This window comes from Sebastes fasciatus, chromosome 3, assembly GCF_043250625.1.
Source record: "Sebastes fasciatus isolate fSebFas1 chromosome 3, fSebFas1.pri, whole genome shotgun sequence".
In the NCBI taxonomy this organism is placed as follows: domain Eukaryota; kingdom Metazoa; phylum Chordata; class Actinopteri; order Perciformes; family Sebastidae; genus Sebastes; species Sebastes fasciatus.
In genome coordinates this window covers 15,629,554-15,651,071 of record NC_133797.1, presented here as the reverse complement: position 1 = coordinate 15,651,071, position 21,518 = coordinate 15,629,554, and the positions used below count along the sequence as shown (strand labels likewise).

Sequence of the window (21,518 nt, the reverse complement as noted above, 5' to 3'; positions counted from 1 at the left end):
TGTATTGGGGGTGAACCAGATACCACCTGTATAACTAGATATGACGTATAACGTGGTAAAACAGTCATAACCATTCATAAAGTTAAAATCATGTTGATATCAGACTTTGTGACAGCCTTGTGCATGCTCCTCCAAATTCAGTGTTACTATAACAACTTTAATTTCCAGTTGTGTAAAAGTATCTTTAGCTTGTGAAGCAACATGTTAATAATCTTTTTGTTTGCTTAAATGTACTATATATCTTTTCTTTATCCAGACCCTTGTTTTCTGAGCAGAATAAAAGAAGATGGATCTTACTGAAGTGGTCTGGAGATCCCAGTGTGGAGAAGACGCAGGTGAGGAACTGTAGACGGACCTGGACCTCCGCACTGTGGCTGTACCTGCAACGACACAGCAAGGGAAGACGTGTCAGTATTAGTAGAGACAATTTCTAAACAGGGAAAACATATTATTTTACCGGAATCCATAATGTTCATACAGATAAGTGTTTGTGTTGCTGCTCTCTGTGTGATTTTTTAATCAGCTTGAGTCCAACAAGCGTTTCACTGTTGTTTATAATCATAAAGAAGTAGGTATTTAACTTGGGTAGTGATGAAGGGCTGACTGACTTACAGTGCAAACTTGTGCCGGTGTTCACGGACTTCCTGGATGTAGTGCTGCAGGTTGTCGAAGAACAGCTTCATCATGTGCAGCTCCTTCTCGGCCCACCTATCCGAACCGACAAGCACATCAGAACCAGTCATTAAACGAGATGTTCCCCTCTTCATTTAATTTTAAATTATATTTAGGCCATTTAACATCTTAAAACCAGCAGAAGTTTGGTACGTATGCAGGAAAAAAATATTGAATTATTTGAAGTTCAAAGAATATACAGCCAGTTCAACAGCTGTTCAACACAGTAATCTGAATTTGGTTGGGTCAATAATCAAGCTAGGAAATGTTACTTACATGGTGATCCAGTGAGTGTCGTAGCTGGAGCCAAACTGCTGAAAAGTGCCAAAAAGTTTGGGTAGTAGACGCAAGGAAACCACAACAGACCTGAGAGGGTAGACGAGAAGATGAAGGTCAAAAACAAGGATAAAAGAAAAGAGAAAGGTGGGAATAATATTTTGTTCCTGTATGAGCAGTTTCTTTCTATTTTACTTTCTATTTGCAGACGGGGTCATAAAAGATGTTATTTGTGGTTTATTTTGACAAGGACCCAAGAACGATCATCTAACATGTTCAACACGATGAAATATTTTCTAGGTCACCGTGCAGCTTTCAGACATTCATTTTATGAGCGCTGTGGTTCGTCTGCAGAAATGATTAAATCCAGTGCGAACCCTGAATAAAATCAGACACTCTTACCTGTGGTGGGCCAAGTTGTCAAGGCAACCCTCGATGAAGCGCATTCGGATCTGTCTGTCGGTGAACCAACAAACGAGCGAACACAGCAACTTTTCTGCTTCGTTAATCAGACCCTCAGACAGATGAATCTACAACGCACACAGACAAATTAAACATGAAAAAACACACAAAGGAAACTGAATGTTGCAGCATTTCTGGCTTTCACTTGTGCTGATTCACCTCTCGATTGGGTATCGAGAACCATGGAATTTCACTGGTATTGGTATCAACTACTAAATTTCTGGTATCGTGACATCCCCAGTGAACAGAGCATTAAAAACACTGAAATCTGCCTATAAAAAGAAGTTGGAGGTTTGAAGTCTTACCGCGTCCTCGTCCTGCACCAGGTCCCAAAGCAGAGTGTTGCCCTTCTTACAAACGTTGTCCAGGTTGATGTCAGTCACAGCGTGGCTGCTGGAGTACTGGTGCTTATGGACTGCCGGACCTGCAGAGACAGAGAGTGATCACAAAATTAGTTCCTCTGGTTCTTTGCCAGGTCAACCTTTATATAGTCTTCGGGGTTTAAAGATAGTTTGGGTATTTTGAAGTGGGGTTGTATGAGGTACTTATCCATAGTCAGTGTATTGGCTACAGTAGATGGCGGTCAATATAGTGTACACTTTAGCTGATATTGATTTTTTAGGTGTCTAAAATACGTTTTGCTGCTGCCCCCGTCCACAGCAGTACATTGCTTTGCTCCCGTGCTGGTACTCCTGTCTGTTTCTCCAAACTGGGGGTGTGCCGACCGTCATCTACTGTAGGTAATATACTGACTATGAATAAGTACCTCATACAACCCCACTTCAAAACACCCAAACTATTCCTTTAACACAAAATATAGTGAAAATAACCTGTTGTATTAATAAAAAATAATCTGATTATTAAAAACATTTCAAGGCCTTGAGTGTGGCTCACCTTGCACCAGGTGCTCATGGTAGATGGAGGCCAGGTTGGGGAGGTGCTGCTGGAGGTGGGAGCTGAGCTCGGCGTGGGAGTTGATCTGGACCAGCTCCTCCTCACAGCCCGACTCCTCGCCGTCAAAGTCGGCCATGTTCTTCTCCGACTTGGCGCTGACCTGGGAGCTGCTGCAGCTCACGTCGTCAGCACTCAGCATGTCCTCCACCATGGGACTGACGGAGGAGGCAGAGAAGCAGATCCATTAAAGATCAATCAGCTAGCTCCATCACAAATGTGGAACATTGTTTGTTTAGAGGAATTTAGATAAAAAGGAAACATTTTCATTGCAGTCAACAACATTTTTGGTCAGCAGTCAACAATGGCTAGATTTACATGAAATGTGCTGTGAATATTCTTCGCCAGAGGTTAGATCCTGATGTTTCTAGTGACTTTCTGACCTTTCCTCTAGCGCCACCATGAATTTGTCCTTACCCTTCATGATGGTGGTGGTGGTGATGGTGGTGGTGGTGGTGCTGGGGGCCAATGAAGCGCCTGCAGTTAAAGAGCTCAGTACCCATGGCCTCTCCCAGGAAGTCCCCGGGCCGCGGTAGACACGGAGGCTCCTGAGGCCCCTGGACCATCTGTGAGGGGCCGATGTCTGGCGGCTGCTGCTGAGGCTCCGCCCCCTCGGGCCGAGCAGACGACGACGCAGAACAGGCGTCCAACATCCTCATTCGGCCCTCCAATGACGTTGATGCCACTGAAACCATGACAGCAGAAGTGTCCGGGTTGAAGGGGAGAACCTTGGGCTTGGCCCCGCCCCCCGACCCACTGGGCCCCGCCCCCTGGCTCGGCCCCTCGCCAAGTGCCTCCCCCGCCTTCCTCTTCCTCGACTCCGTCTGCTCCCTGGGCTCCTTCTGCTGCCCGCCCTCAGCAGCTGACCGGTTCCCCTCGTCTTCATCCTCTTCATCGTCATCGTCATCCTCGTCGTCGTCTTCCTCTTCATCATCCTCCTCCTCCTCCTTCAAGGCCTCGCTGTCCGCCATGTCGTCTGAGTGCATCTCGCTGCCGGGGCTCCCGGCTGATTGGCTGGCTCGGCTGGAGGCGGCTTCGTTGCTGGAAGCCTCACTGCGGCCGCTGCTACTACCCGGCCCACTGCTGCCTTCCTCCACGCTGTTGGCCGTCTCATCAGAACTGCCCTGCATCGACTCCTGACGAAACAACACAGACACAAGAAACAATAACATTTTAAATCACTTCGGTGTGGCAGCCGGTTTACGGTGAGAGCTCTGCTTCAGATCCCAGGACAAAAACACAAGGACAGAGCACAAAATGATTCACGTTCAGTCATTTTTCGTGTTGTTGTTTTTTTTTTTTCTTCAATTGACCAGCAGGGATTTCTAACTCAAGTTTCTTTGACCTCTTTGCTTAAATCTTCCATTGAGCATATTTAATTTTAGCGTAAAACATCGACACAGTATGACAATATAAGACTCAAGACTTTATTGTGGCTGCAATGTTCCACCATATTACAATATTCCAGATGTCATGTGCAACAACATTTGTGTTGTTAATTGATTTCCAGTAATTAAATATATACATACATTTGCATAATATTTGTCCACTCCCATGTTAATAACAGTATTAAATACTTGACAAATCTCCCTTTAAAGGTACATTTTGAACAGATAAAATTGTTTTGATTAGTCGCAATTAATCATGGGCAATCATGTGATTAATCGTGATTAAATATTTTAATCGATTGTTAGCCTAATTTAAAACAATGCTCTTTGCATTTGAACATTAATGAACAACTTGATTTATTACTGGAGAGTTGTATGCTAATTAAATTATAATTGTTTTTTAAATTTTGTTGTTATTTGTGTTTCTTGATGCTTATGATTGTTTGTTTTTCTTTCTTTTTTTTTACTATAATGTAAATGAGGTCTCTACCTAAATGTATTTCCGAGTCAAAACAAAGGTTGAATGACTGAATGAATGATTTAGTTTTGTTCTGCCAGTTCAGCTGTGATCCCGCCATTATTAACAGCAGCTGTGTATCAAAGGGACCGTGAATCTACATCTGTTGGGTTAATGACAGGCTGATTTGGATCCTGGCATCCCTGCTGTTTTTGTTTGCATTTCAGCTGACAGTGTGTGCACCAGTGTGTGTGTATGTGTGTGTGTGTGTGTGTGTGTGTGTGTGTGTGTGTGTGTGTGTGTGTGTGTGTGTGCGTACCTCTGTGTCAGACAGCCTCTGCTGGCTCCTCTTGCTGCCAGTCATCATCTGGTCGTCCATCTCCATGTCGCTGCCTCCACTGTGCTGAGTGTCACTGTTGTCACTGCTGTCTGGACTGGCAGCTGGTGAACCTGAGACCAGACAAGAAGACTGAGACTGAAAACCAGGAACCAGACTGAGAACCTCCCCTGGGAAGGAAATCAAACCTGCCACACAAACATCCACCGTTGACACCCGCAGTAGTGGCTGAGGAGAGACGGATGCACACGTCTGCAGAAGCTCAGACACTCTGTCTGTTTGAGAAGGATCTGTTTTATACTGCTGCCACTGTCATTTACTCAAGTACTGTAATTAAGTACAATTTTCAGGAACTTGAACTTTACTTGAGTATTTACATGTTCTACTACTTCATACTTCTACTCCACTACCTCTCAGAGGCAAATATTGTACTTTTTACCCCACAACAGTGATTTGATAAATTTAGTTACAGATTCAGATTGATAACACAAAATAAAATCAATCAATCAATAAATAATGATTTTATTATTATTATACGTTAACATAAGATAAGGCTTTATTGATCCTTGGAGGGAAATTCACAAGCAACCTAACACTATAAAATATAAAGTAATTAGAATTAGCATCACCTTTACCAGCTGCAACATTAAAGTGTTGAACATATTATTGCATCAATAATTACAATCCAATAATATAATATATATGATTCTGAAATGGACCATTCTGCATAATGAGTACTTTTACTTTTGGTAATTTGTGTATATTTTGAAAGAACAACTTTTACTTGTAACAGAATATTTCTACACTGTAGTGTTTCTACCTTTATCCCCATTGCCTCAGAAAAAACAGCTAAAATAATATAACTAAAAAGAATCAGGAATAGCTCCTCAACCATAAGGCTTATGTGCGTATATCTGGTCTCATTTGAAAGGTAAGAAACTAAGGATTATGAATCCATTGTAAGTAAACTAAACTATTTTACCATGGAGATTACAATGGAGATGCAATAAAAGAAAAAATAAGATTTTCATCCTCGCCTAGTATAAAATCTAAATTTCAATGGCAATATTACCAGTATAACCAAGATCACAAAAACTGGAGCCAAGATTGCACCTGTTTCCTCTCCCAGTCGATCTCTGTGACTGTCTGGCGGTTTCCCAGATCTTTTGAATATCCTTTTCTTATATTTGCAAAGTTTATATCTGTCTTATTACAAAGTATTTTAAAAATAACATTGTACATAGTTTGGACAGCATACAGTTGGTTTACAGATTCTGAAAGCTGAATACCTCATGTTTTGGTGAACCCGGTACCGGGTTCGTTGGGCTTAAGGAGTGTTAAGATGATATGAATACTTCTTCCATCAAAGTGTCAAGAGAAAAGATCCTTATGTTGATCAGTCCAGGTTTCTCTGGAGTGCTAAAACATTTTGAATGTAGCTCTCACATTTCGATTCATCAATCTTAACTTCCTGGAGTCATACATGAATCCAGACTGACCTTTCTTGTTGCCCATGGGGAGGTTGGTGTTGAGCAGGGAGGCAAAGGAGCTCTGTTTGGAGAGCTGGGCCTTGGCTGCCAGGGCGTTGTTCCACAGAGCCTTGATCAGCATGGAGGCCAGGTACAAAGTCTGAGGAGGGAGACACATGGGCGTTTATTAAACACCTTAAAATACAACAGTCTAGTGAAGACAGTGTATTTTAGGCCATTTTTGAGGCTCTGTGTGTGTGTGTGTGTGTGTGTGTGTGTGTGTGTGTGTGTGTGTGTGTGTGTGTGTGTGTGTGTGTGTGTGTACCTGCTCGGTGTGGGCACTGGGGTGCAGGCCTGACACCAGGTTGAGGACGTGGCGGAGAGGCACTGGGTCCAGGTTCTTGATGAGTGAAGGGAAAAGGTCGTGGATGTAGCGGCTACAGTGTTTCAGCTAAAACACCAAACAAAAAGCAGAGTTAATCATTTCATATCTGTTTTCCTCATTGACAGATTGGTACAGAGCTGTTTTTGTACTGTCTGTATACAACATTAAATATACCAAAACTAAATTTAAAACTATTTAAAAGGTACAATTGATAACATTCAAAACTAATTTGCGTTAATGTGTTCTTATCGCGTTAAGTTTGACAGCCCTAGTTATAACTCCAGATAGACCAGGCCAGATCGCCAGCCAACATTGCCATTGTCATATGTGGCTTTATAACCTTGATAGTACTGCTATTGTGATAAATACTGTAGGCTCCTTTCATGCTGTTCCACAGAATAACGTAATAATGTGAAATAAAGCTGCGTACAGTCAGGTGTAAATCTGTCCCGTCTTACCTGAGCTGCAGCCCAGATACAGTCCACGTGCTGCGTGCTGAGTCGGCCCTCTGCAGCCAAGAAGTTCAGGATCACTTGGCACTGTTTAATGATCTGGAAAACACACACTTACTGTAACATCAGCCTTGCTTGGATAAAATAAAATGACATCCAATCTCCAGAAAATAATATGAATCCTGTGCAACTTAACACAACAAAAAATATGTGCTAGATTTAATTAAAAATGCAACATGTTTGCTGTCAGATCACATCACTGGATCAGACGTCTCACCTCAATGTGCAAATTTGGTCCGAATATGTGCTCCACCACGTTGTTGTGGATCAGCCAGTCAGCTAGTTCCTTCGCTATGGACCTGGTAGGGTGAAGCAGAATCAGACATTCAGTGAAGTAACACACAGGTTAACCAGAGCTCAACATATGGAGCAGAAAATTCATCATTTTATAGGATGTGTGATGTTGTGACATGGTGCATATTGACTGTATTTATGTATACCTACAGGTGTTAAAAGAGGAGGCTGTATTGTGTCTTTATCCTTCTTTTAGGACTGTCAAAGTTAACGCGATAACGTATTAACGCAACTTGCAATTTCTAGTTTGTAGCTCAGTGGCTCAGTTTGGCTCAGTTTTAAAGCTAGAGTGAAGATGGCATCATATGAAGCTAGAAAACCTAAGGAATCCATCGGTACCTATCATGTCACACTAGCTTGTTGTGAAGGAGGCGAAATAATGCTCCAAACTTGCGCTAAATTTTAGCGAGGGAAAAACTGGCATGGCCATTTTCTGGCGGTCCCTTGACCTCTGACCTGAAGATATGTGAATGAAAATGGGCTATACGGGTACCCACGAGTCTCCCCTTTACAACTCAATACTGACTATGTTTACATGCACACTAATATTCCACTATTATTCAGAATATGCCAAAATTGTGAATTTGATACGGGTCATGTAAACAGCATATTCCGTTTGGATATTCTGAATTAGGCTTTATTCTGAATGGAGCATTTTCCAATTAAGACATGTGGGATATGTCGATATTATTCAGGTTTTAGGAGCATTGTTTGGACATGTACGCAGCACATTCAAAATATGCGTCTCAATTGGGGTTTTTATGGCAGTTTGCAACACACGGCCTCTTGCCTGTTAATGGCCAGCTCTGTGTACACAAACAAACTAGCCGACAGTTTGCAGAGATGCATGCCCAAAAGAAAAGCTCCCATTTCTGGTTGGAGGGAGAAACACACTTACTTTTAAACATTATGAAAGACTTGAATATCAACAGGTTTTTGGATATGCGCAAATATCGCAACGCCGACCTTTTCAAAAAGGGGGTTGAAGGAATGAAACAGGGAGGCTGTGTTAGCTACTGGTTACATTAATCGGAGTATGAACGACTGCATGTGAATAAGGGCAAAAAACTAAATATTTTGTGCATGTAAATGTAGTCAATCATTGTTCTCAAGATTGTTGCTTTTGTGGATATTAATAAAATGCAAATATATCATCAATTAATTAAAGCAGACCCAATTACTTTTCTAATTGGATATATCAGCACCTTCTTGGACGGTATCTGATCCCTTTAAACTGACTTACGTTTCTGTGTCGGACACCAGTGACTCGTTGTTGCAGACATCATTGAAGGTGTGGAGTTGATTCTGAGGAAACACAGACACATATGGTTCATGATGAGTGACGAAATAATACATCAATCATCTTTGTACAAGGTTGTTTCCCATCAGTGCCATACAAACACTTTCAAATTAAAAAGAAAGCTGTTGACAAACTGTCTCCTGGCTGTAATTATCACTGTTTCTTGGGAAATACAGGCAGAGTCAAAGAGTCTTTAGTGGCCTTTGCAAACTAAATTAAATTAATCAAATAGAGCACCAGCCTTTTAGAGAGTCCTTACAGTGATTCAGTTCACTGACATTTATAAGGAAATATAGTGTTACTGCATTTTTTAACCCAATAAATGTTTACTGTAGACATTCAAATAGCATACTAAACAACAGCAGGTATATTTATAATGATACCAGCACTACTGTATATACACAATACAATGCATTACAATTTTACAATAAGAGGTAACGTCCAATATCTAAAACCTGCTCTTCACTTGCAGTTTTATAGCACTCACAGTCACTTATTATCTCAACAATGTGTCCTCATTGCTTTTCATTCATACATTTTAACCTGCTAATTGCTTAAAGGTACAGTGTGTTGGATTTGGTGGCATCTAGTGGTGAAGTTGCAGATTGCAAAACCGTGGTAACGCCATCCTTATCACTTTACTGCAGTTTCATGCGTTTCAGTGTGTAGAGAATTACGGTGGCCTTCAGGTAACGTAAAAGCGTGAAAGGCTCTCTCTAGAGCCAGTGTTTGGTTTGTCTGTTCTGGGCTGCTGTAGAAACATGGCGGAGCAACATGGTGGACTCCGTGAAGAGGTCCCGCTCCCTATGTAGATATGAAGGGCTCAGTCTAAGCTAACGAAAACACAACGATTCTTAGTTTCAGGTGATTATACACTAAAGAAAACATAGTTATGAATGTTAATATTTCATGTCTGCTGATACATCCCCGAAATGTTACAGTTTCTTTAATATCACATACTGAGTATTTAACATTTAAAAATGTAAAGACTGTACGCATGTTAAGACATGCAATGTTAGATTGCTAAAATGCAAAGTGTTACATGTTGAATGTTCAGTTAATATACCAAGAAAGGAAGTGTTGTGCAAAAATGTGCATGTTAGAAAATGTGGTCCAAGCGATTGGATCTCAATGCGTCCTCAATGCGTCATCGGATCATCCAGGACGCATGTTAATACCAGGTCTGAACAGGGCTGAAACAGAACTGCAGCTGAAACTCAAACGACAAACACAGAGCCAGAATCGATCACAGAGGTTGCTCATAGGGTGTGACGAGTCCCACCCAGAACCCCTGTTAAAAAGCCCCCGTTTATCAGCCGACCCCAAGCGACCGTGTGTCAGTGAGTTCAGTCATGTTTGCGGTGACTCACAGTGATTTGGCTGAGTCCAGCCAGCCTCATGGTGAGTGTGGGGGACATGAAGTATTTGAAGGCGAGGTCCAGGCTCTCCTTGTCGAAGCACAGCGCGCTGTCCAGCGGCTCCTTCACCGTGCTCCACATCAGGTCGGCCATGTTGCGCGCCGCGCTCTGCCGCAGCTCCTGGTCTGACAGCTTACACAGATACCTGCAGGCAGCAGAAACAAAATGTAACTTACTGCTCTTAATGCTAATGTTTGGACAGAACCACGTACTGTGTTACATTCAGATTTGGTTATAATTTCATCTCTCCGAACACCCATTGTCTGCGGGTCAGTACCATTGACTTATCTTGTATATGTGGGTTTCCTTATCAATAGCTTATCGTGTAAAAAAATATTAAAATCACAGACTAATTACACACGTACAGTAAGAAGATGAACACCCTGAAAACATGGTTCTCAATCCAATATTTTGTCCCTACATCCACGTTAGCAGAAACACTGATACCCTCTTCAAAATTCCCCACCAGCACTTCTGGCAGGGAAAAATCCTCCAGGAGGAATTTGAGTAGCTGGTGGGCAGCATGCCAAGAAGACACATCACAGCTGCGATAATGAGAAAGACTGTTGGACTCAACATAAATCTAGGATCTCTCACATTTCACATTTCTGTGACTCCACCTTTTCAAACATCTGAAAAACTTTGCACCTTTGAGATTCATTTTTAATCACATTCCTTTTCCTGCCCTGTGTAGGCGAACGTTGAGAGATCTGATCAACAGCAGAGTGCTGCTGCTGACTCATCCAGTCTCTGCTCTGAGCCGGGATTGGTTGGGTTTGTGGTTTTCAGGTCTTTTTCTGTGAGCTGGGATGCTACAGTTGCTGCTAAAGGGGTTTTGTGTTTTGCTGATCAAACAGATTTAAAAAGATAAACATGTACAAAGACCTAAACTGGACTGAACCCTGGGAATCACGGTTTAGAATTGTCTAATTAGTTGTATTGGACTACAGCCTTGTAGAAAAAGCAAATTTCTGTTTTGAATATGATTTTGACAACTAAGGCTGTTCTCGACCAAAGAAATTCCTGGTCGACTAACACTCATACGATTTTATCGACTAATCGATTAGTTGATTTAATCGACAGATCTGTAAAGCTGAGTTTCTCCACAAAGAATCACACAAAAGCACCACTTTAAATTGTTAAAATGTTTACCAGAGATGTGCTCATAAGTTTCTTGGAAATAAGTCACTCAGCATGAAAAAAGAATAAAATATGTCTAATCAACTAAAGAAATCCTAGTCGACTAAGACCAAAACTACCGATTAGTCGACTAATTGACTAAGAGGGGACAGCCCTACCTGTAACCGTATTGTCAGCAAACACTTTTTCTTTAAGATGAAAGTAAACCCACAAAGCAAAACCAAATACACTTCAGGCTGAGGCCAGGCAGGAGGAAGCACAGAAAGAAACAGTGTGGTGAACATTAAATCAGCTGCAGCACAGTAAGTCTTGTTAATAAGAAAATATTTTGAGAACTACACAACCAGTCCTCCAAATGTTGAACTTGATCTGTCATGTTGCTACACAACAATCAGCTACTAGCTATGTTAGCCTTTGCACAATTTGCATATGTAATTGTTCATATATTTATCTTAATATCTTCTATAATACTATTAGGGCTGTCAAAGTAAATGCGATAACGCGTTAATGCAAATTTGTTTTAACGCTACTAGTTTCTTTCACACATTAACGCAACTTGCGGTTTATAGGTTGTAGTGGTCTCAGTTTTAAAGCTAGTGAAGATACTGGTATATCATAAGGAATCCATTGGTATCAATCATGTCATACTAGCCTTTTGCGAAGGAGGTCAAATAACGCTCCAAACTTAATCACTAAATTTTGGAGAGAAAAAACTGTCATGGCCATTTTCAAAAGGGGTCCCTTGACCTCTGACCTCAAGATATGTGAATGAAAATGGGTTCTATGGGTACCCACGAGTCTCATCTTTACAGACATGCCCACTTTATGATAATCACATGCAGTTTGGGGCAAGTCATAGTCAAGTCAGCACACCCGACTTGATTTCCAATAATAAATATATACAAACATTCCCATGGTAATAACAGTTTTAAATACTTGACAAATCTCCCTTTAAGGTACATTTTGAACAGATAAGAATGTGCAATTCATTTGTGATTAATCGCAATTAACTATGAACAATCACGCGATTAATCACGATTATATACTTTAATCGATTGACAGCCCTAAACACTATATATATTGTTTTATTTATATTATCCGTAGCAATCATTATTCTTGCACAGTTTTTATTATTTAATTACTTTTGAATCACCTTACATTTGCATTACCTCAATTAGCTTGCTGTACATTATCCCTTACTTGTGCAACTTTACTCGGCTCTGAATCCACGTTGACATACTGAATCCCTCATCTCGTTTCTCTAAGCTGTGCTCATGCATCTTTGTTGTGCATCATATGCTGCTGGTGTTTGTTGCCCTTTAGTTAAAGCTGAATGACGAAGTAATCTAAGAGATCTTGATGACATTAACGATTGAAATGTTTAAAAACTGAACTGTGACAACATCGACAGTGAGATGGATGAATATTCTGAGGGATGAGGGAAGTTATAATAAAATCAGGGAATGACCCTTTAATCATTATTCATATTACAGTAATCATTGTTATTTGACCACTGTGTGTCTCTGCTCAGTGAGACAGAAGAGGCTGCGGAGCATCAGCCCGCCTTCGTCACATGACCGAGCCTGCCAGCGCTCTGCCTCCTCTAGGGTCATGTGAGGAGAGGTTCACCGGAGGCCTGGCAACTGTTGCCATGGCGACGGAAGCTCTTCCTAGCAACACATGTGTGGCACTTTGGTATTTGGGGGAGAGAGCACGAATGAGCGAGGTGCACTGACTGACTGAGTGAGAGAGACGGAGAGGGAAAGAGCTCCGAGACAAAATACACCACGTCTGGCTTCTTCACTTCAAATGGCAGCAGACATCGATGGAGAGACACACCTAAACTGTCATGGATTCACAAAACATTTAAAAGGCGCAATAAATACGATTTTATCATATGAAACTGCAGAATAACACAGGAATGACAAGGTTACTGATTAAGAACTGGCAGTCATATCTAGATTTTAGGGGTTTGTTCTGATATTAATCAAAAAGTCACCGCCAATCCTCTGCACAAGCTACACTTCTTCCAGCCTGATTTGAGTGGAGGAGCTGTCAGATGCTGCGCTAACAGGAAAGCAAGGTGTTCAACAAAATGGCAGCTACTCAGTCATATACAAACCAGGGACTCAGACAGGCCTGCAGCAGTGTGCAGGAGTTAAACTGGCAAAATCACAACAGCAGCTGAATGGAGTACCATGACTGTAGAGGCTGCTGGATTTCCTATTTCGATTTAAGAAAAGGTGGTCTTTTCACGTCTGTGTGCAGACAGGTGCATGGGAGATAGATTCCTTGATACCCACCAATAATTGCTTTTAAATTGTATTTACGTTGTACATTGAAGGGAACTCGCCTTACTGGGTCTTAATAATATATTTTCTTTCCCTCTCCCAGATGTGTTTGCAACTTTGCATATGGGTTTGTTTATTACTTTGTCCCTAGGATCGGCTGATTGTTCTGTGCATGTATGCATGTATACTGTATATGTGCAGGTTTATTGTCATTTGTTGTATGAAATGCCTGATGAAGGTCGCTTGATCAACATGTACCAAGTGTTGACAGTGTGTGGAAGTTGATTTTTTGTTTTGCACCAACAACACAAGTGCAATATCTCTGAAGGATAGCTTTTGCCACAGCAAACATATTCACCAGCATAGAGAAAGAGCGCAACGTAGTATACTCTGAAAACCACAGGAGGTGACTCAGTGTCGATTAAAACCAGACTAAAACTATGAAGGACGAAAAAAAAAAAAGACTAAAATGTGACTAAAACTAATAAACATTTTTTGTCTTAAGAATAAGATTAAATCTAAAATAGCTACAAAAATTAACACTGAAAGTCAATGGAGAGCGATGAATTGTTTTCCCCTCCGATATGGGCGGGACTTAATTGCGCTCTGTGACTATGTGACTGAGGAAAACTTCCTACTTTGTTCCCTTATAAAAGAAAACTGGCGTCTGTTTGGAGTAAACTCACCGTATTACATAGGTGCGGAACGGTATGATGTGCTGCATGACCGCAGGAATGTGCAACCATATTCGGATCTGTGAGGAGAACCAAAAACAAAACGCAGTAAGTATTTAACATCAAACGCGTGAAAATATATCAGACAATCTATACTGGGTGTTTTTAAAAACAGTTCCTAGTTTACGGGGCACATCTCGCTAAAACTAATTAAGTCTAATATTTTGTCCACCCCATTTTTATCAATGAGGATGGGTTAAATAATTGGAAACACATATGCAATACTATTCAACAGCCCCTCAAATTAGGAGCCCATAAATGACTATTAAGTTGAAACAACACCTCTCTTAAACACAACAACAACAAAACAAAAGCTAAATAAATTATAATCTTCATGAAGGGAGGATTTATTGCAGGACTGTTGTATTAGACTGCATTAGTTTTAGCTAGGTGTTCCTAATAAACTGGCAACTGGCCAAAACATCACTTTCCCTCCAAATCCACCTGAAAAATAATGTCTCAATCTAGGTAAGATTTATTGATTTTAGAGTGTTACATTTGAGTTTTAGACAAACAGCATTTTGTGTTTGGGTCGGTGGACTCACGTTGGAGACGATGGTGATGAAGGCGTGGGCAATGGGGAAGGGGAGGCTCTCCGGAGTGCCCGACTCGAAGCACTCCTTCATCAGGGAGAGGCCGTGCTTCCCACAGAACAGACAGACGTAACGCAGCAGATGCAAGGGAACCTCCACGTCCTGGTCAACAAAGGGAGACAACATCAGATACATCTCATGAAGTCAGGATGCATTATCACAATTAACTCTTTAGTAGGGCTGCAACAATTATTTTCATTGTCGATTATTTTCTTGATTGATCGATTAGTTGTTTGGTCTTTAAAATGTCAGAAAATGGTAAAACAATGTCGATACGTTTTTCCCAAAGCCCAAGATGACGTCCTCAAATGTCTTGTTTTGTCCACAACTCAAAGATATTCAATTTACGGTCGTACAGGAGTAAAGAAACCAGAAAATATTCACATTTAAGAACCTGGAATCACAGAATTTTGGCGTTTTTTAACTTAAAAATTACTCAAACCAATTAATTGATTATCAAAATAGTTGGCGATTGATTTAATAGTTGACAACTGATCGAATATTCGATTAATCGTTGCAGCTCTACTCGTTTGTATTCTTCTTTCAATGATTTTTTTGGTTTACTTTCCAGAAGTGGAGCACTTGCTGAGTCGTGCTCATTTACAATCAACTGTGAAATGTTTTTGCAGCAATAAACATCAAAACTTGTGGGTGCATTTCCTTAAAATTACCTCCTTTGTAAAAATGTTTTTGTAAAAAAATGTGGTTATTTATCTGTGAAAAAGCAGTAAAAAACAAAAGTAATGGGCCTTAATTACAGTGCCAGAAAGGTTTTCTGTTTGGACGTTTCAACACTTATTCTGCTATAAAAACTTGTAGTAATTGAAATGAATTGAAAATCATGTCAACACCGCTCTGAGCTCTGCTGCAAAATGCAATAATGTTTATTATAAGACCTTCTGCATTTCTTAACATTTACTTCTACTTAGCATTTCTTTCTGATTTAAACAAAGCAAGTGTGTTGGAAACTGATGTAGTCTTGTGTAGTATATTTGTTGTCATGAGGTTGTTTTTTGTCTACCTGTCCAGGGACAACAGATGCACATAGCTTCTAGATTACTCTGATCATTTTTTTTTTTTAAATTGTGCGCTGTCCCTGAAAATAAATAAAATGGTCATGCCAATTTTGGCTTGTTTCCACTTAATTGGAAACGCTACGTGAAATCAGTGTATTTTAATAAGAATAAATCAATTATTTTATGCTATACCAGTTGTTCTGACCGGTAAAGAAAGTGAAAGCTGGTAGTTTTTCTTAGTAGTGCGGCTCATTTTTCATACAGCCTGTTATTAAGCTCATCTGGCCCCTGAGCTTAATGAAAACTTTATTACGGTGGGAAGGTAAAAGCCATCGAGCTAGCAGATTATCCGGGGACACATTACGGCTCTCTAGAGGACAGTGACTTCATCTGCAGGAAACGGTGTTCGAGAAAGAAAAACGTACCCAGCACAGCTCTTTTACTTGTTTTGTTTTTTCCACAGTATACAATCCCTAACCCCCATCTAAAAACTACAAGATGAGCTAATTTAACAAAGAATAGAAGTACAGTACATTCCTTTCAAAAACATTGTTCTTAAACTGATTCTGAGCTCTTAAAATCTCAGAACACAAAGAGCAGCATCAGGAGCACAGAAACAATGAAACCCCGTTACCATGGAGTTCATGAGGCTCAGCACGCTGCAATAACGTGGGCGTCGATTTGACAAAACAACCAAAGGGGGCAGGAAATGTGGACAATACTTATCTAAAATCAAAAAACTTAACACACGGACTGACGTGACCCAAAACTGTGATATCAGGCCTTTCTGATAAAAACATTCTGCCTCTGACTCATAATTGAACACATGAACGGTCTAAGTCCTAAGAAACTTCCAAAATGAGCAAAGTCATTGTTTTCCTAAGTCTTACATAGATTTTTTTTTTGACCTGATGTGACATTTGCTGCCTTTGTTAATAACAGTCTAGATCTAGAAGTCTAGAAGTGACACAAGCCCTTGGCTTGTTTTTGGCACGTCATCTTCTGCTTTTTATCTGTAGGATATTAATTGTTACATTTGTACTGACCTGCAGTGGTGGAATGTAAGAAAACATGTAAGGTTCTCTCTTTGTTTTATTGTGAATCTACTCCCCATTTTGGATGATTTTCCATCCCATGTGAAGCCATTTAGTTCATTATATTAATAAACAAAAAGTAAGTCATAAATTCAAGCTGGGCCGCCCAACACAGAGCGGATCGTAGCAACATGAAACATCACATCAGACAACGTTTATATTTGGACACTGAGCCGCGTCAGTATCAGGTTTCTGAGGTCAGATCTGAGGTAACCTCTCAGATCAGGAGACAATATGAACTCCCCCCAGAAGAGAAATGCAAAATGCAAAAAAACTGCTGCAACTGCTGCTGAGAAAAGGTAATTATCAGAAATTTCTAGACAATTCACAGGAGGTGACTCGGTGAAAACTGGTGTTACTAACACTTTAACTATTTCTCTTCCCAGTCAAGGGAAGATGATGAAGTACTTTATTTTTTCCGGTTAATCTGTCCTTGTGCCTGTACAAACCTGAAAATGAATTCCCACAGTATGTGCACAGTGACCTCAGACACCAGCCAAAACTAAAGACTGTTTAGTAGACTGCTCATATGGGCCCCTGATGATGACGTCTCTTACAGCAATTCCAAACAGGCCTGAGGCCTACATCTAGTTTTCATCTTCACCCCTGAACGAGGAAGTCTGTGTTTATTGAGGCAGACATCATCACTGGTCTGAACTGGATGTAACGCAACATGTTTTTGAGGGATTATCTCCTGCTGTTGGAGTCAGGAAATTGACAGGAAGCAGAGTCTACACCTAACTTGACTCAGTGGAAAAAGGGAAAAGGTAGATTTCTTACGTTCATGTCGCAGAAGGAGCCGAGGATGTTGCTTTCATGAGCAGATATGTCCTAAAGGAAAGAAACACAGACAGAAAGGACAGACAGCAACACAAGAGTTTTAGAGGTTATACACGACATGAAAAAGTTGTGACATCCTGAAATAGAGTAATTAAACTTACAGGCCATTGTTCCCATTCAAAGGATGTTAAGAAGAGCTTGAACAGGGAAGAATGTGTTTTTGTATTCAGCAGAAAGCTACAATACATCGTTGGGTTTACACCACAGGACAAGGACAAAAACACACATCTGTGAGTTTGAAGAAAGAGACTCATCTATCTGGACTAAAGACAGCCTGACGGATATCTGTCTATTATGGCAGGTATCGACATCAATATTTAAGTTTTTTAAAATTCAGACGATATACTGAATATACTTAAAGGAATCATTTGGGGAACTATGTGCATTTGTTTTCTTGCTGAGAGTTGCATCAGAAAAAATCAATATCACTCATGTTTGTACATTAAGGCCAGCGCTAGAGCCAGGAGGCGTTTAGCTCAGCTTAGCTGGATAACTTAGACTGGAAGCAGGGGGAAACAGCTAGCCTGGATAACTCCAAAGTTTAAAAAATGTGCCTACCATAACCTCCTCCAAAAGTCCACTAATTAAGACAACATATCTTGTTTGTTTAATCAATACACCAACAAAAATATAAAAACATGAAGATGTGGTTTTATAGGGGAATTACATGCTGGAACAATTTCTTGGTGACCAACAGCCGGACCTGGAAGTGACTAGGAAGTCACTGCATCCAGCCGCTGTGTATTATTCAGTAAAAACTGGTAAAAAATTATAAATGTTTGATATAATTTAGAATCAATGTCTTGATGACATAATTTGTCCACCACAGAGAACTAATAAGTTTATTTTTACACGGTAAAATGTCTCACTCAGTACATATTTTTTACCCTTTTCCCACCCAAATTGGTGCAAATATTTACATTTTTTAAACACGGAAAACCCGCTCAAAACAGGCGATAGACTCCTTTCCCATTGCCAGTATGCCGTGCCGTTGCACTGGCCTCTCTGTTTTTTGCCTGGTGTGTCATGTTCAACGTCATGGACGCACCGCTTAGCACCAGAAGCAGGGTTAGTAAACAGTGAAAATGTTGCGGTGGTTACTTATTTTTTATATCGGTTACTTATTCAGTCTCTCTTTCACACTCTCAAACCAGAGTTGGTGATTGTTGGAAGTGTGTTTTACGACAAATCAGCGAGGTAAAATTACTGTTTTCTGACTGGAGTCTGGTGGTTTTGAGGAGTGCATATTAATTGTATGTTTTGAAAGTAAATAAATTATAATGGTTGTCCAAATCCCTGTTGGCTTTATTTATTATAGATTAACTTCCACACGTCACATAGCATTGCACCGGAAAAGGGGAAAAAATTTGCGTACTGTCCACTTAGGTGTCATGTTTCCATCACTGTCAATTGGAACGATAAAAACCTGTGACTACTGCAGTCATTTGTCGCCAGATGTTAGCGGGTGTTAGTGTGTTTTTTGTCCAATGGGAAAGGGGCTTCAGTCTCAGTGCTTTAAAAAGCAATTTTAAGGGATTCTTATCAAACTGTTTCTTATGTATGTATGTATGATAAAAAATACCTTTATATAATTTTTTTAGTTTCACATATCAATATCAGTGTTTGCCTCAGAAGTCATGCACTTGTCAGGCTGTAACCTGCGGGGCGTGATGGTGTGTGATATGGGACTTGTCCTCACCTCTATGGTGGGGTGTGTGTTGTGTTTGTAGGCTGTGTAGAGGGGGAATTGGATCTGGAAGATCTTGGCGGCACACAACAGCAGTTTCTCCCTCTCCTCTGTGCTCCAGGAGCTGAACGGGTCCTGGTTGTCACTGCTGCTGCTTGCTCCGACAGCACCATCCCCATCACCACCCCCAGACCCACCGGCGCTCTCCCCAGGACCCAGCGCTTCCATCTGGGCTTCACACGGCTGGTTGGGCCCCTGAGCCTGGCTCTGGGTCTTATTCTGGTTCAGGTCGGGGGCGTCGCCGTCCTCCTCGGCAGAGTCTCTCTCCACATTCACAGGTTCGTCCTCCCCGGGTGAGGACGGCTGTGGGAGGGGCCCGGGTGCAGCCTCGGCCCCGCTCCATTCGGACCCCGCCTCAGCCCCAGACACGCCTCCTTTATGGGTGTGGTCCTGGACGCTGCAGAGGCGGTCTCTCAGGCTGCTGATCTGAGCGATGACCAAGTTGATGAGGGCGTAGACCAGCTGATTAAAGACCTCCAGGTGCTTGTACTCCTTGAAGCAGCAGAGACATTGTCTGAAGACACAATGCAGGAGAAACAGGAAGTGTTAAAGAGGAAACCAACATGGCTGCAAAGCTTCAGGATCTTACTGAGCGGTTCTGTAATTACAGAGCTACGACAGAGGAAAATACCTGCAGCATTTCTGTATGATTGAGATGCAATTTGTGACTTTTTTGGGGGGTCAAATCTATAGGTTGTGTGGCTCAGGCTCGATTGAACAGACAAATCTGAGTCGAATCAAAACAGTGTGATTCGGGAACAGCCCTTGTACACACGACATCTACTGCGTGTGAGGGCTCTGTTGCTCATCTAGAGGTGTCTTCCATTTTTTATGGGGAGTTTTTCTCTATCTGGAACGAGGGTCTGAGGACAGAGGGTGTTGAATCCTGTACGGATTGCAAAGCCCTTTGAGGCAAATTTGTGAAATGTGATATTGGGCTGTATAAATAAAATTGACAGACATTAGTCATATAAAAATAGATAATAGAGGAGAAAAATTATACTAGTTTAAAGAATTCACTGAAAATCTGACATGTAAATTGCTGAAGTAACAGTAAAATTTGTCTCAGAGGGTTTGCGGTGTTTTCTGTGCAGATACAGTAAGTAGCCATGGAGTTTATTTTCTTTGGAGTTTGCTTTGCCCAAAACTGTGGATAACAGATGAATCGTATTCTTATGCTCAGACTCAATAAATTCTATGAAGAAATGTAATGTAGACATTGGTTAACCTTTCGTTAATTCTTGTTCTCTAAAATAATAAATTGTTGGACCGACTGTCGAGCCACAAGCACAAACAAAGCAGTATCATTAGTGCACACAACATGGCGTTAGATTACCTGTTTATGTGTTAAGATTTCTGTTTAATTTCAGCACTTATGAGCTAGCTCACTATTCTCTACTGGGAAAATGATACAGAAGCCATGTCTCCACTTTACTTTTCACAAACAGCAACAGTAGCATCAGATCCTGTGTTTATTGGTAAAATGTCTTATTTCAAACAGTGTAAAACAAGCAGGAGCATTCAGAAATCATTTTCTCAGTGGACTGCAACTTTGTGTAAAAACTAGGGCTGCCTCCGTTTTGGTCTTAGTCGACTAAAATTTCTTTAGTGGATTAGTCGTTTTTAATGATTTGTCATGCTGAATGACTTACTTCTAACAAACTTATGAGCACATCTCTGGTAAACACATGATTTGAAGTGGTGCTTCATATGAATCTTTGTGGAGAAACTCAGTTTTATAAATCTGTCGGTTAAATCAACTAATCGATTAGTCGACAAAATTGTATGAGTGTTAGTCGACTACGAATTCGAGGACAGCCCTTGTAAAAATGTCTCTTTCCAATCTTCACAAACTCAACTTTTCTTCCAACAAACTCTGACTGCAATGTGCATTAAACAACTTGACATGTAAGATGACATAAATAAACATCAAGACAAGTAGATTTTAAAACACTATATTTCCATTCAAGTTTCTTGTTACAAAGTAAACTGAGTGTGTGGAAGTACAGTGCTGATGTTTTGCCACGTCTCAGTGTATTACCCGTCACTTAAGGTCACCAGCAATTTCCTTACTTTCTACAAACGATGGAAGCATGACACACTTATAAATAAAGCACAGGAGGCCCAAGGAAGGATTGCTTC

General features: G+C 40.8%; 1 protein-coding gene across 2 annotated transcripts in view; it reads right to left on the bottom strand.

Moving 5' to 3' along the window:
- The window catches only part of usp34 (ubiquitin specific peptidase 34), a 68,326-nt gene that overhangs the window by 35,063 nt on the left and 11,745 nt on the right, over positions 1–21,518 (bottom strand). For both annotated transcript variants that reach the window (XM_074629224.1, XM_074629226.1), the window contains exons 3-20: positions 19,329–19,890; positions 17,570–17,620; positions 14,632–14,781; positions 14,039–14,106; positions 9,874–10,066; positions 8,447–8,508; positions 7,127–7,208; positions 6,856–6,948; positions 6,338–6,463; positions 6,043–6,172; positions 4,526–4,656; positions 2,779–3,497; positions 2,305–2,519; positions 1,716–1,834; positions 1,351–1,478; positions 949–1,038; positions 613–708; positions 298–380 (exon numbers count right to left, since the gene is read on the bottom strand). In XM_074629224.1, coding sequence (XP_074485325.1) covers positions 298–380; positions 613–708; positions 949–1,038; positions 1,351–1,478; positions 1,716–1,834; positions 2,305–2,519; positions 2,779–3,497; positions 4,526–4,656; positions 6,043–6,172; positions 6,338–6,463; positions 6,856–6,948; positions 7,127–7,208; positions 8,447–8,508; positions 9,874–10,066; positions 14,039–14,106; positions 14,632–14,781; positions 17,570–17,620; positions 19,329–19,890 — 3,098 coding nt within the window. The remainder of the gene's footprint in view (positions 1–297; positions 381–612; positions 709–948; positions 1,039–1,350; positions 1,479–1,715; positions 1,835–2,304; positions 2,520–2,778; positions 3,498–4,525; positions 4,657–6,042; positions 6,173–6,337; positions 6,464–6,855; positions 6,949–7,126; positions 7,209–8,446; positions 8,509–9,873; positions 10,067–14,038; positions 14,107–14,631; positions 14,782–17,569; positions 17,621–19,328; positions 19,891–21,518) is intronic.